This window comes from Lupinus angustifolius, chromosome LG07 (genome assembly GCF_001865875.1).
Source record: "Lupinus angustifolius cultivar Tanjil chromosome LG07, LupAngTanjil_v1.0, whole genome shotgun sequence".
NCBI lineage: Eukaryota > Viridiplantae > Streptophyta > Magnoliopsida > Fabales > Fabaceae > Lupinus > Lupinus angustifolius.
Window position 1 is genome coordinate 773,458 of NC_032015.1, and position 16,247 is coordinate 789,704.

General features: G+C 32.9%; 2 protein-coding genes across 3 annotated transcripts; one reads left to right on the plus strand and one right to left on the minus strand.

The window, feature by feature from the left end:
* On the plus strand, positions 2,035–12,183 carry LOC109353233 (kinesin-like protein KIN-7D, mitochondrial). Of its 2 annotated transcripts, XR_002108437.1 has the most exons (25): positions 2,035–2,638; positions 2,754–2,851; positions 3,004–3,093; positions 3,335–3,387; positions 4,499–4,564; positions 4,915–4,968; positions 5,186–5,245; positions 5,768–5,846; positions 5,956–6,023; positions 6,326–6,382; positions 6,500–6,604; positions 6,768–6,872; positions 7,106–7,213; positions 7,314–7,445; positions 7,555–7,737; positions 8,265–8,465; positions 8,681–8,821; positions 9,442–9,561; positions 9,677–9,727; positions 9,890–9,937; positions 10,063–10,209; positions 10,497–11,225; positions 11,504–11,633; positions 11,750–12,037; positions 12,091–12,183. XR_002108437.1 is itself a non-coding variant. In XM_019595460.1 (24 exons), exons 1-24 carry the CDS (start codon positions 2,397–2,399, stop codon positions 11,833–11,835), a joined length of 3,153 nt encoding a protein of 1,050 aa, XP_019451005.1. In that variant the 5' UTR covers positions 2,035–2,396; the 3' UTR covers positions 11,836–12,183. The 2 variants fall into 2 exon arrangements, 1 of the variants encoding a protein (XP_019451005.1); XM_019595460.1 differs by having other exon boundaries at positions 11,750–12,183.
* Positions 14,274–15,434, minus strand: LOC109353034 (B-box zinc finger protein 20-like). Its single transcript, XM_019595224.1, has 2 exons — positions 15,078–15,434; positions 14,274–14,806 (listed from the first exon to the last, which is right to left on the minus strand). Exons 1-2 carry the CDS (start codon positions 15,261–15,263, stop codon positions 14,456–14,458), a joined length of 537 nt encoding a protein of 178 aa, XP_019450769.1. The 5' UTR covers positions 15,264–15,434; the 3' UTR covers positions 14,274–14,455.

Sequence of the window (16,247 nt, forward strand, 5' to 3'; positions counted from 1 at the left end):
AACAGTTGCGTAGAAAATTATAATTTATCTATTTCCTTTCCATTATTGTAATGTTCAATTTCATATTATTTTTCAAACTCTCACATAGAATATAAATATTTTATATTTTAAAAGATTTGTATATAATGAATTACTCACCCTGTAATACCAAGTACAATAATATTTGTTAATGGTGGTTTTTTTTTTCTATTACTTAATTTTCACATTATTGATCCAAAATACTTGAAACGTGTGGACTTTGTATATTGCACTCTTCAATCGTCACCTCTAAATTAGTGTTATCAAGCCTCTTCTCAAAGTAATATTTTATATACTCATACTCACAACAGTTGTTCTGAATGTTATTTTTAATTGAATAAGAACATTCTTATTCTGTTTTATACTGTGCTGTTTTTATTCCTTGTGTTATGTTCTTAAATAAGAACAAAAGTTGATAAATAAGAACAGTCCTTTTAGGAGAAAAATGCACAAAAAATACACAATCAAAAAATAAATACATACACAAACATATCTAAAAACATCAAAATATCCACAAATATGCATAAACGAAAACTAAAAATAATAATCAACACAATTTTATTTTTTATTTATAATTGATTTCTAATATTTATAATAAGTTATAACAATTTTTAATTTATTAATAAATAAATAATTATTTTTAATATTTTGTTATATTTATTATAAAATATAAAAGTGTAGATAGGTTGTGAGACCCAAATAAGAATAAGAATGATGCTTGTCATTGTGGGTAAAAAATATATATGTTGATCTTATTCTATGGAAAGTTGTAATAAATTATTACCAAAAATAAGAACATAAATATTGTTTTCCATCGTAATGCTCTTATCTCACTTTGTACTAAAATCAATGATTCAACTTTTAAATCTTATCTTCACAACCCCAATTTTCCATTTATCACTTATCTTCACCCTCTAGCTATAATAATATCATCATTAACAATTATTTATTATAAAACCATCTCTTGGGCATGTTTAGTAAGTTTATCTTCACAACCCTGATTTTCCATTTATCTATTATCTTCACCCTCTCTAATAATATAATAATTAAAAATGTATTACAACACCACCATAGTTTACCTAAAATTAGGGTGGGAGTAAATAAAAACTGAAATCATGGTGGTTATGTAGTTACAATAAGAACTCTTTATCCATTTTACTATGTGTTCTTATACAAGTCATGCCATGTATATCTTTAAGAAATGATAGTGACGAATTAATTTTTTCTTCACCAATCAAGCACATAAATCGACCAAGGTTGCTATATAAGCTAATAAGATATTTAAAGTTTGGATTTCTAAATATGTATAAGTATAATATTTATGATTAGTAAATATAATACAATGTACATCATTTATGAGTTAATAATAATTTAAAGATGAATTATGAGATAACACTATACCAAACTTTTTCCGTGTATAAATCCATCTTGTATGGAGAGTTTAAAATCCATTATAATTCTTTTTACATTTATTTGTATTACTTTTATTTAGAGTTAATATTAGTTAACATATAAAAGATAGATGATTTACTTAAATGTAAAAAACATTTACACTGACATATTAAATTTTTCTATCAATATATCATGTTGAACATGAGAGTTTTATTTTTTATAACCATTTATGACAAGGAATGCTAGTAACAGTAACAGTGTTGTTAAAATCATTTCATATCAGTAAGATGAATTGTTAAACCAATGAATCAGTCCCAATATCTAATACTAATACGGTATACAACTATATTAATGTACTAGCCGATTTAATAATTGATACAGTATTAATAATACAAATTAGAATGCAGCGAGTCAGCCACCATCATTCCCGCACCATCCACGCTTATATTATTGCGCGGGCGCATCCACCAGTTCAAAACCCTCTCCTACTCTCTTGGCCTGCCACGTCGGCACTTACAAAATTCAAATTTAAATAAATTAATAAATCATCCATATATAAAAAATAACAATTGATTAATAAATAACTAATAATAAATTCAAATTGAGATCATCTTCTACATTCACGCACCAGTATTCTATCCACAACCACTCACCTAATCTCTCTCGCTTCCTTCAACGACATTTTTCGTAGAGAAGACGAAACACTCTTTTTGCAATAATAATATCTCAATGTGTCAAAGTAGACAAAAAATATTATAGAACTAAATATTCTTTTCTTTTTTGTTCCATATCCATGTGATCCTTCTGACACATTCGTTTCTAACCTCTTCATTTTTTAATTTTATTATTACTGCTTTCGAAAACCACACTCACCAACTCGGCGAGTTAACTCACTGCCTTCGTTTTCAAGAGTAACAAGTAACTCGCCATTTTCGCACCACAAATCTTCTACTCCTTACTCTTCTGATTCTTCATCTTCTTCCTCAATGAACGGAAGGATACTGCACCGCACCTCCTCCTCATCTTCGTCGTCGTCGTTTATCAACTCCGGTGGTGGCCGATCCACCGCTCCGAGTCACGGTCGCACTCGCAGAGACTCAACATATTACGATTACGGTGATAGTACTTCACAGTTGGAGTTCGGGATGGAGGAGGATATTGCGGAGCCTGTAGATTCATCGAGTTCTCATGATAGCATTTCCGTCACTATTCGGTTCAGACCTTTGAGGTAATGTTTCGTTCTAAGGTTACGCTATCAGATCCATTTCGAGAGAAATTTAATTTATCGATTTTTTTGGCATTGCGTTGTTTAAAGATGACTGAGTAGTTTGGTTTGGTTGCAGTGATAGGGAGTACCAGAGAGGGGACGAGATCGCGTGGTATGCTGATGATGATAATATTGTGAGAAATGAGTATAATCCAGCCACTGCTTATGCATATGGTAATTGCTGTTGTCTTTGTTTCTTCTCCATGATTTTGTGGTGAATTGATGGAGTGAAATTAGGTTATTACTAGAAATTTGGAGGTAATGTAGCTTTTGGTGTAGAAATAACTATGGTATTGATGTTAAAATTTCGATTTAATTTGTGGCAGATAGAGTGTTTGGACCACATACAAATACGGACGAGGTGTATGAAGTAGCAGCAAAACCTGTGGTGAAGGCTGCCATGGAAGGCATCAATGGTATGAAATGTTACTTTCTGGATTCAAGACCAAATCAGATTGATATTGTGTTGTTTTAGCAGTGCGCCACTAGCTATTCAAGTCAATCTACTGCCTTGCTTAAACAAAACCTGCTTTAATTTCAACTTATGTATATAGTTAAATAAATAGACTGCAACGGTTAATATATACTCATGGTTAGTGTTGAAGTGACTGATCGAGTTGGCTGAGTTTGGAAGATAACTTATTGTAAACATTGCAGGAACGGTGTTTGCCTATGGTGTGACGAGTAGTGGTAAGACACATACTATGCATGTAAGTTTACTTTTTAAATTGTTGCATTTATTTTGTACCTCTATGTGTATTTTCTGATTAAAAATGGTGGAAGCATTATAGTGTGAAAATGTTTTAAAACTTGTATTATTTCCTACTGACTTTTGTATTCACCTGTTTAAAATTTCATATTCTCTAGTTACCTTAGAGCAAGAGGATTTCTAAATTCATCAATATCATGATTGAGAATTTGAGATTGAGTTTGTTTGCATCCAACACCCAAGATGGCAGTTTCTTTAAATAGATTACAGATATTCATATTCACACTTTTGATGTTACTCTGCAATATGTTGTTTTAGACCCATGATGTTGTTTAGATGTTTAAGGGACCATTTCTGAGCTACATGCTTATTAATTTTGTGATATCTTTGTACCTAACTCCACGTGGTACTTGCTTGTAAGCATGCTAGTAGTTATTGATGTAATGCCTTTAGTACCTCATTGTCTATTTAGGATTAAGTATCTCCGTTTCCTCCTATGTTTCCATGTCCTATGAACCAAGTATTAAGTAGTACATTTCAATGGGATATCTATTGGCTTATGGTTATGGGCATGATTAATCACTATTAAGTAAATGATTCAACACCTCACAGTTATAAATGGGTTTATACCATTCAGCTCTAAGATTAATGCATGAAGTCCAATGATTTAATTAAGTATCTCTTAGTAACGGCTCAGAGTAAGGTCTAGTGGTCTACTGCTTGTGAAGTCTTGGCTTAAATTCTTTGGAATTAATAACTAAGGTAATACTGTATAGACCTAGGGTTAACAAGTTGATTTGTGAAGTAAACGTGGTTATTAACCTTGGATAAATGTCCAAGGGAATTCAAGTAGGGTAATCTGAATAAAGTTTTTCAAGAAGACTAACAATAATCATGAGGAGGAGACTATCAACCATTTTTTCATTCTCGTGTTTCTAATTAAATTCCATATTAGCAGTGTACAATGGATGTTAGACTGTTCATCATGCCATATTTATTGTTTGTTTCAAATCTCTTTCTACACAGAAACTTTTATATCTTAGTGGTATACCTTTTTAATTTGATATGTTCTTCAGTTCTGGTGATTTGCTTTTCAATAATGATATGTGCAGGGAGATCAAGATTCTCCTGGTATCATTCCATTGGCTATAAAAGATGTTTTCAGCATTATCCAAGATGTGAGTTTTCATACAAATATATTAAATGTTCGTTATTTTTAAACACATCGCCTACATTGTGTTTTTTTCTTTTTTCCATTATAGCATTATACCATTTTGCTTTGAAGTACCAACATGGTCTTTGTATCTATTATCAATACTCTCTCTCTCTCTATTGGCCATCCACTTGTCTTGCATGCCTTGATTATTTTCCCCCCCTTTTAAGTTATATACCGTTTAACTATTCATAATTTGCATGGATACTTGAGCTCTATGTCTTGTTTGGTAAATATTGAGCCCATTTTTTTATTTATTAAAATAACATCACTGTAACATCTTGGAGATTGGATCGACTAACTACATTTCTGCAGACTCCAGGAAGAGAGTTCTTACTCAGAGTGTCATATCTTGAAATATACAATGAGGTAAACACAACATTTTTTTGTTATATCATCTGTGTTCTGAACTTGGTTTGGTCATATTTATTTTGCAAGTCTCTGTCTTACCTGAGCTATATTTTCCCAGCATCAACGATTTTGTTATACTGATTGTCACATTGTACGAAATATAGTCTGGTTGTTTATTTTCTTGTAATTTTTCTGTTTTTAATGGAGATGTTTTGCTGTTTCTGCCTGGCACCAGGTGATAAATGACTTGCTTGACCCAACTGGCCAAAATTTGCGTGTTAGAGAAGATGCGCAGGTTTCTTATAGTCTTACTTATTCTCATGCCAATTATAATTAAAATTGAAATCTTATTTTTATAATTATGAGTTCATTCTTTCTGTTTGTTGTCTTCATTATGTTTTCTTACTCTTCTCAGTTTTTTCAATTCTACATTATTTTTTGGAATGTGGGATAGCATGTGTATGAACTTTAAACTAAAACAACTTTTTGTGTCTGATTATTGATGGCAATTGTTTGTTTAGTTGTGATGTTTAATCTTTTTCTCCTCATCTCCCTCTTGGCCCCTACATAGTTTTGTTGTAGTAATGTTGTTCTTTGTTTAAAGTTTTTTCTTCTTCAATAAACCAAATTCATCTTCCATGTTTTTAAATAAAATGGTCATTTCTGTTCTGAAATTTAATTTATGTTTGAAATTTTCTAATAGGACAAATCAATGATAACATTTGTTATTAGAAGAGGATATAGACAACTATTGTCAATTTTGAACTCTCCAGGCATTTTTCTTGTTTTCTAAAGACTATGTTGGTTGACATTTCAGGGTACTTATGTAGAGGGTATGAAGGAAGAAGTTGTTTTATCTCCGGGACATGCACTTTCCTTTATTGCTGCTGGAGAAGGTTTATGCTTACAATGATAGTCATATTTCCCCCAATTGTCGAGTAATGTAGCATTCATCGCTAATGATTATTCAGGAATTTTATTTATACGCATGTCTATTGATGGCAGAGCATCGTCATGTTGGTTCAAACAATTTTAATCTGTTCAGCAGCCGAAGTCACACGATTTTCACACTTGTAAGCATTATTGGTATAGTAGTATTAAAATTTGGTTGAAAGCACCCTTTTCTACACTAGCTCCAATTGTAAAAGAAAATACCTTTACATCACAGCCTGAGGCCTTGAACTTTTAAGTAGCCAAGTTTCATGCATGCATGTGCTCATGTGCATGGCTGTACTTGCATTTTCTACATGCTGGTCAATTTTTTTTCTTTCAAATGTCTAGTTATTTCTCAGAATGTATTTTGGCTCTATCCTGGACCATGTCAAGCCAACACCTGTTTACATCTAATTTTTATTTGTATCTGATATATTCCCAGATGATTGAAAGCAGTGCCGATGGTGATGATTATGATGGAGTGATCTTCTCTCAGCTTGTAAGTGAAGTATATTTATAACTTTTAAGACATTACTATATATTATTTGTATTGAATATTAATTTTTATTTATTTGTTGATTATTCTGTTTTTTTTTTGCTTGTTTTCTTTGACCAGAACTTGATTGATCTTGCTGGATCTGAGAGCTCCAAAACTGAAACAACAGGATTAAGGAGAAAAGAAGGATCTTACATAAACAAAAGTCTTCTAACTCTTGGAACTGTAGGTTTCTTATATGTCCAATATTTGTTTGGCTATGGAGAAGTTTTGTTATGGCATCTTGTTTTGACCTGAGATCACAAGTTGGATAATTTGCATTTATATGTTACAAAAGATACAGAAAACCTGCCTCCTGCAGTCTTGATTTTATGGTTTCAATATGAAGGTGATAGGGAAATTGAGCGAGGGGAAAGCATCTCATGTTCCATATCGAGACTCAAAGCTTACGCGGCTCCTGCAGACTTCACTCAGTGGGCATGGCCATGTTTCTGTAAGTTTGGGATTCTAGTATCCTTCAGTAATTAATTTGTTTAACTGTATTTGGTGTATATATATTTTTTGTACTATTGCCGTGTCATCATTCTACATCAATTTGCCACTTGCATTGGCTATGGAATTCTTAGAATCTTTCCTTTTACTTTCATACATTTGTTGGTGAGCAAACTATGTTACAATGTCTACTGAAGCACCACTTTAACATTGACTTTATTATGGGATTTTCAGCTTATATGCACAGTAACTCCAGCATCCAGTAATATGGAGGAAACTCATAATACCTTGAAGTTTGCTAGCAGAGCAAAGCAAGTACAAGTATATGCCTCATGTAATAAGGTCCGTTCTAAAATTATTAATTAGCCACATAATTATGTCTATTAGCATCACCCATATACCTGAGGAGGTTCCTGATTCATTTAATTATTTGTTAAAGCAGATTATTGACGAAAAGTCTCTAATTAAGAAATACCAGAGAGAAATTTCAGTCCTCAAACAAGAACTTGATCAACTTAAGAAGGGGATGCTAGTTGGTGTCAGCCATGAGGAGATCACGAGCTTAAAGCAACAGGTTTTTAGCTTCCCCTGAATTGCTTTTCATATTTGTATTTTCATTTTACAAAGGTTTTTGTATTTTTGTAATGAGACCTGCTTCTCATTCTATACTGTTACATGAGTAGTTGGAAGAAGGTCAAGTGAAAATGCAATCAAGATTGGAAGAGGAAGAAGATGCAAAGGTTGCTCTTATGAGTAGGATCCAGAGGCTAACCAAGCTTATTTTGGTATCTTCAAAGAATGCAATTCCTGAATATCTAACTGATGCTCCTAGCCACCAGCGAAGTCACCCTGTTGGTGAGGATGAGGTGTGTTCCTCCTTCAATTTTTGACGAGTGCGTTCTGCTGTCCTTTTTAATATTAGTTAATCATTCGCCAAGTACTTTGAAATCCTGATTATGATTTGCTGTAACATTGTTAGCAGATTTAGTTTCTTTTATTATTCTGATAGTCCATATCCAAAGCCATCAGTTTTTATGCTGCTGACTGTTAGGCTTATTTTAAGTTCTCCATAGTAGTCAGTGCTTCCTTCTTATGTTATCATTCTTCATTATTAAGTTTCATTTCAGCATAAGGTAAAGTAGGTCTGTGCATTGTCCATTCTTCAAGCCCAATGGGCAGTCTCATGATGGGGTGTGCTATATAAACCATTCTTGGGCCTCAACTGAGTAGCTTAAACTTTTAGGTCGAGTTGGTTCTTGAATGCTTAACTATATGTTCAAGTATTTAATCATTTATCCGAAAGGTGTCTTCCATCTGAATGAAGTGTCATTGTTGACTATCCTTTTCTAAGACATGTTAAACAGTGTGTAACCCTACCTTTTTATCCACTCAGAAATATGATGCCCTGCATGATGGATCTCTTTTGATTGAAAGTGAGAGTCTAAAAGATGTTTCCACATTGTCATCTGATTTGTCTCTTGACGTAAGACATAGAAAATCAAGTTTATTGAATGATGAACTCTCCCCAAGTAGCAGTATTATTACCGAATCAACACAAGCTGGTGAACTGATCAGCAGAAGAAGGCTAACAGCGGTAGATTCAAACATCCCCTCTCCTCAACAATATATTATGTTAATTTTTTTCTTCACAATTTGCATTTCAAGTTCTTCCAAAATTAATGCTCAGGAAATTTAATTTGAGTCATGGTATTCCTTGTGACTCGTGTTATAATATCTTGCTTTTATATGATTATATCTAGTATAGAAGTTGTAACTGCCATCCTTTTTTGTCTACTAACCATATATTAGGGAGGGATGACAATGTCCGATCAGATGGATCTTCTTGTTGAGCAAGTCAAAATGCTTGCAGGAGATATTGCTTTTAGTACCAGTACTCTGAAGCGCTTGAAGGAGCAGTCTGTAAATGATCCTGAAGGCTCCAAAACTCAGGTATTCTGCTTTGTTTTCAAAAACTGACATGTATAATATTCTTAACTTTTACATTAAAGCAGTTAGAGTGAGTAATGGATATGCAAGGCAACACACTCATATCATGTGCCTCCCGTATGGTGGTTGTTGTAGTTTTCAAGTATTTCAAAGTTTTTTCCCAGTACATGCGAAATTGAGCTTCTTTCTATCGTCTTGCACATCCAATTTTTGCTGAGGGAAGAGGGGAGGGCATTGTCAGGAGTGGTGAATAATTTTTGGTGAGAGGCAAGGGGGATTGTGCAGGGACATTTTGAGGGAAGGGGAATTGATGAACAATAATATCTCATAAGTTTTGAAAGTAATAATGATTTTCTATTATACATTATCATTTGCTTGCCTAAATATTTAGATACACTATTCCACATCGGCTTCAATAAGGTTTTGATATGGTTTTAGTCCTTATTTAAATTGTATTCTTTTTTAGTCCACAACTGTGGTTTTAGTGCATCATATCATAGTGCAAGCAGTTAATACCATAACAAAAAATGCAGTTTCTAATTCTAATTGAAATGCCATTTTTTGCTGATTTGTATTCTTGTTGGAAGTCCTTTATAAAGGAAATATGTGATTTCTTATTACAGATTGAAAATTTGGAACAAGACATCCAAGAGAAAAGGAAGCAAATGAGGGTTTTAGAACAAAGAATAAGTGAGAGTGGTGAATCTTCAATCGCTAATTCATCACTGGTTGAGATACAGCAGGTGGCTATTTCAATATAAAGTTCTTTTATATTTCTAAAGTTTTGAATTTTTCATATTTATTTAAATGCTTCGATGAAAATTTGTTATTTGTTTTACTCTGGGTTTGACATGACAGACAATCACAAGATTAATAACTCAGTATAATGAAAAGGCGTTTGAGCTGGAAGTAAGTTCTATTTTATTTCCAAAATACACATCTCTTTCAACATTTATTTCGTCATTGTTTTTTGCATTTTTATTCTCAATATGGAATATGGATTTGTTAATTGTGTTAGTTTCATTGATTGTGCATATCTAATAACTACATATATTTTAAATACACATATAGATAAAATCTGCTGACAACCGTGTCCTTCAAGAACAGTTAAATGATAAGGTACATATTTATCTTTTTAACTGTTTGCTTCCCTGTCGACAAAGTTGATGGTGTTTCAAAAAATAGCTCGCAATTATAATATTGTCTATGTTGACACCCACCCTCTTTTTTTTCATTGTTGACAGTGTTCAGAAAACAGAGAATTGCATGAAAAAGTGAAGCTGCTAGAGCAGCAAATAGCAACAGTTTCAAGTGGTACCTCTTTTTTGGTTGATGATCGTCATCATTATGGTGAACATATTGATGAGTTGAAAAGGAAAATACAATCCCAGGTAATAAGAATTTATTGGTTTTGAAGTAGCACGGCTCAAAAGGATTGTGCTTTTTAGTATTGTTTGCTTGGTTTTCCTTGGTTTATGTTTTCCTTTTTTCCAATATACTCCCCCTGCCTTCAATCTGTTGATTATTTCTCATGAAGTTGTTAGGATTACTTTTTAAAATCATTTTTAAGGATTATACATGAACTAAATTTTTCACATGCTATTGTCAGCAGATGTTGTCCAGTTTACAGTTTTGATTTGATTAAATTACTTAACTGACATTTTTGTTCTCTTTTCAGGAGATTGAAAATGAAAACCTGAAGCTAGAGCAAGTTCAGTTATCAGAAGAGAATAGTGGGTTGCATGTGCAAAATCAGAAACTCTCTGAAGAAGCGTCTTATGCCAAAGAACTGGCCTCTGCTGCTGCTATGGAACTGAAGAATTTAGCTGGGGAAGTGACAAAACTTTCACTGCAGAAGGCGAAGTTGGAAAAAGAATTGATGGCTGCTCGAGACTTGGTCAATACTCGAAGTGCTCTTGTACAAACATTTAATGGTGTTAACCGCAAGTATGATGCAAATTCAGGGAGGAAGGGGAGAGTTTCTTGCCGTGGTAATGAAATTTCAGGAGCTGGTCTAGATGAGTTTGAGTCGTGGAGTGAAGCTGATGATCTGAGAATAGAAGTTCAGGCTAGGAAACAACGTGAGGAATTTCTTGAGGCTGCATTAGCTGAAAAGGAATTTGTGGTACAGGAGTACAGGAAAAAGGTTGAAGAGGCCAAGAAAAAAGAAGCCGCCTTGGAGAATGACTTAGCAAGCATGTGGGTTCTTGTTGCGAAGTTAAAGAAAGAAGTGAGTGCTGTCCCAGAAGCGAACATTGATAATAAAAATGATGATGGGGAGACACATACAGTTGGTTTGAAAAGTTATGACCTTGGAAGGAATACCTTCCCCAAGGAGCAGATTTTGGATGTATCAAAATCAGACAATGATGTTCCCAAGGTAGAACCCTTGGTTGCTCGTCTCAAGGTATTTCCCATTCTCAAAGTAAAATCAAAACCCAATCTACAATAATTTTAATGTTTCTTTATCATGGGATAAAGACTTGTTTGTTGTTGTTTCTTTATCATGGAAATTAGAAACTCATCATTATTTGATTTCCGTTTTGGCTTAGATGGTGCTACTTTTAAAATTGTTGTGTGATTATATCTGACATAGCATGTCATTACTACAACACAATCCCACAACTTACAGTTAAACAAAAAAAGTTTGATGTGCAGCTTTTTATCTGTACGTTATGATTTCAGGCACGTATGCAAGAGATGAAGGAAAAAGAGCTCAAGCACCTTAGCAATGGAGATGCCAATTCCCATGTTTGTAAAGTATGTTTTGAATCATCAACTGCAGCAATTCTTCTTCCATGCCGTCATTTTTGTTGTAAGTTTCCTTCAACTACTAGCCTGAATATTTTTGTGCATCAAGTTTTTTGCAATTTTCTTTTGGATTTGCATATTTTTCTCTCTTCTGATACAATCTCTTGTTTGCTTTTGCAGTGTGTAAATCTTGTTCACTTGCTTGTTCTGAATGTCCAGTATGCCGCACAAACATTGCAGATAGAATTTTTACTTTTACATCTTAACCCTTGTAATGGAAGTCTTTTGCAATGTTTTCAGATACTTTTGAGCCATATTCAAATACTGTACATGTACAAAATCTAAACATATTATCATTTTTTGTCTGTTGAAACTTGCAGGGCTCCATCTCTTAAAGTTTAATATATCCATGCTGTTATGGGCGCAAATCTTTTATTAGTTGTCTTGTAAAGTAAAGCTATGTGAAAGGTATATCATTATCTTCTTTCCTTTACCCTGGAAACTGTATAATTGTTGGAAAGGAGAATGTAAAAAGGAAACAGTGTAAACAGCACTGAACTACACATGCACAATGTGTTTTTGCTTTATGTAATGCAGCTGATTTTTGTTCTATATCTTGTATTTCTTTTGTAGAGTATAACAGTTAGATTCTTCCTTCCCCATCTCCTGCTGCCACATTTTGATTGTCTTATTTTTCCTTATTTTACAAATTCAATGGACTGCGGTGCATGAAAACAGTTGATTCCTTTACTTTTCTCTAATCTGGAATAATTTGGTGTTTCGTTGGGGAAAAAATGCGCAGAACTTTGGTGACTCTTATAAAGTGATTTGTTGCTATTATCTGACTTTGCACCGCAGTAGTATTTGGAGCCCATCCCATGGCACGTGTTAGTCGGAGTACATTTGCTGTCTCATAGTTTGTGTCACTCCATGTGTCATGGGTTTGTGATTAGTCAGAAAAATATTTAATAATTAAATTTTAATTTAAATATTTTTTTTCTGACCAATCATAAGTCCATGATACAGGAAGCGACACAAACTATGAGACATCAGATGTGGACCCGTCATAGCAATATGGATTACTTGCCGTAATAATAAAACATAAATTTCTTGCTCAAAGGTTGCTTTTTTTATTGTTTTTACAAACATTAGTTATAAAGTGAGAGGTTCATAATTCATTGTTATAACAAGGGGATATTTACAAACTTCATTGCTCATCTTAGTTGGCACTCACGGGACTCTTTTCTTCGGTCTGGAAGGTGAATGATGGTTGATTATAGAGACGTTCATTTGTAAGTTTTTGTAAGATGGGCTGAAAATATGCTTCAAAAATGTGTCAATTTATACGCTTCACACTCTTGATCCGAAATTATTCGTAAAGTTAACCAAATCGATTTACTTAGATTAGAAAAGAAAAAAATACAGAGACAGTACCCCAAATATTCTATTTTGTGTCAATCCAAAAAAAGTACAATCTAATATAATTACTAATTATAGATCAAAACTGCTTTCCACCAATAGGACGTATACATTGTAAAAGAGGTAAGTAGAGAAAATAAAAATGTCACCAGTAAGAACTTGTGATTTTTGTGGTTCTGCATTTTTGTTTTGTTTAACTAAACTATGCTGTTGCATGTGTGGAACACATATTGCATGTGTGGAACACATATGATCTTTTTCAGTAGTTTGTATCACTCTAGTAACAGAATGTATGATTGATTAGAAAAATATTTAATAATTACTGTTTTAATTTAAATAAATTTTTTCAACCAATAAAAATTTGATGATACACAAAGTTGTACAAAAAAAGTATGACATCAGATATGCAGTTGGAAGTGGCACATTCAAAGATCTCGTTGATTATTTGGCTAGGCACTACCAATGTACTGACAATCTGACATGGATCTTCATATATTTTGATGTGAGAGTTTGTTAGATAAGTTTGTTTACATGACAATCCGTTTAAACTTTATCATTCAGTATTGAATTGGTCAAACTATGATAGATAGTCACCTATCCTCTCTCTGTTATTAAAACCTTATAACTGCCAAAAAGGTGGAAGATTCTAGAAAAAAAAAGTAAATACTAATATAAAATGGTCCTCAGATTAAGTGTTATATATTAATTAAGCTTCTTTGTGTTCTCGTTAACGGTCGAATTTGATAATAGGTTTCTGCATCTACTTTAATAAAAAAATTTAAATAATGGAACATTTTTATCCTTAAAATATAAGAATATCTCATTTTTACAGTGAAAAACCAAGAACTGCCTCTCGGGAGAGGATTCTTTTCCGATTGTTGCATGTGGAACTATTTATGTAGCGGACAGAAGTAGATGTGAAACATACGAAGATGAGAAATTGAAAGCATTTAAAAACGCCAAGTAATGCTCTTTCACACAATTCTTACGTCAACCTAAATATAACATTTTTTTTACCACAACTGCAATTATCTTTTCTTTCTTTCTTGCTTTTCATTCCTTTTTTATTTTTACACACAACTCAACTCAAAAAACTCATCTAAAAATATCAAAGATAGTAATAATAATATTATTTTACTTATTCAGATTTCAGACAACTAGAAGTTTTAAACAAAATTTCTCAAGAAGTGTAACCAGAATTGCAGATTAAGAAAGAATAAGAAAAGAAGAGAGATTTTTTTACAGAGAACTAAAAAGAAGCACTAATAAAGTAAAGAAATGCAAGACACAAAACAAGAGGATAATTTATAAATAGTTTATCAACGAGATCATTCTAATGGGAAGATTTGAAGTGCTGAAGTGAGAAGATCTAAGAACATATTTTATCTTGAAAAGGGTGATGATGTTGAGCGTTAAAACTTTCCCATCTCTTATTTAAAAGTTAAAAGCTATGTGAAGCTAGTTTCATCAAATATTATAGAAACCATTTGGTGCAAAAGAAGCATCAAGAAGATCTTCCATGCAGTAACCAGGTATGGTTTCAGTCAAGTATTCAGAAATGCTACTTGTTGAAACCGAACCCGTTTCACTACTAATATTGTTTGTTTTAGAACTAGAGGTTCTTATTTCTGAGGCACTTGCAGTGTCATTTGAGCATAGTGATGATGTTGAATCTGTAGAAGAAGCACCAAGCTTTACACCAGTGAGAAAAAACCTGTTATGTTTCTGGGTATGTTCATTCACTTCATGGATAGAAAGGTCACATTTTGTGCAGATTATTGCTCTATCCTCTCTGCAAAATACATATGCATGCATCTCCTGTAACAAAATATAATATAATTCTAAATAACTTATAGGTACGTGTAGAGAAATCTATTTTTTATAGTATCATTCTAATTAAAATGTCTCTTTTAGATATTTTCTATATATTTCAAATCATATATAACAACTAAAGGTTGTAGAACTAACAATAAGGTTTTAAAAAGACAGTCACGAACCCCGAAAATAATTAGTTCCTTATTAATAAAGGTGAGAAAAAAGGTGTAGAAATAGAAAGTAGTTGGGAACAGAAAAGAGAATGAGTGAGTACTTGGCAGATATCACAAATAGGTGTGTGTTTGGAGATGGTGTTGTGAAGAGAGAAGCGTGTGTGTTTTCTTGCAAGCTTGTTAATATGGTGGATGTGATTATCACATGCATGGCAAAGAGCAGCTTCATCTGAAGAACAGAACACAGAGGCTTCCTCTTTGTGACACACATCACACTGGATCTTCATCTTTATCTCTTTCTATGCTTTGTAGACTCTCTTCAGTTTTTGGTTATTCAATATTATATGAGATTGATTTCGAACCCAAAGGAATGGGGACAAAATAATTATGGGCTTCTGGGCATGATGCATAATCCATCACAACAGCTAAGCTAGGCTAGGGTCAAGGGTATTATTATGTGTGTTAGGAGTCTCATGTTGAGTAGAATAGCAAACCCGATGTGAAGGCTCTCTCACATTATTGGTACTGATCTGATGGTAGCCCTTTATCCTTTGGGCAGCTTCACTCACCTATCAGTATTCGGGAGAACCTTATAACTTAAGTATCACATTATATTTACTATTCTAATCAACGTGGGACTCATAAAACTGCGTTTTCTGACTTTTGGAAAACTCTAGATGCAATTCCACAAGCATGCCTATCTCTTTTCTCTCTCCATACATATATATATATATATGTAAGTATGTTTGTGTTTGTTTGAGTAAAAAGGGTGAATGAGCAAGTTGGGTATTTGGGTTATATTAATATTATTATTCTATAGCAAGAGCTTTCACTCTCATTATGTGTTTGTCTGAACTTGTAGTTAAAGGCAGCATGGCATGCATTAATCTGCTACCTTTATTGATTCAATCAAACACTCCAGTTTTTAAAGAAGGAAGCTTCTTTCTTATAGTTTGTGAATCTTGTATGGCATGATAAATTAAGCACAACTAATTAATCAATTTTTCATTAGTCTACAAAGTAATAATTCAAAAAAGTCAACAAAAGTTCTTATTAGTAACCAATAAGACGTTGATATAGTGGTATAAAACTTCACTCCCAATGTAGAAAGTTTAATTTCTGTGAACAACATTTATTGAGTGAGATAGCCACGAACCTCAAATGAGATTATTCCTTATATAAAAAAGTGATGAGATACATTTGGTAGTACAAAAAATAGTTGTTATTAGTAATTATAATTATTTTAAAGTTGTTTTTAGATTTATTATAAG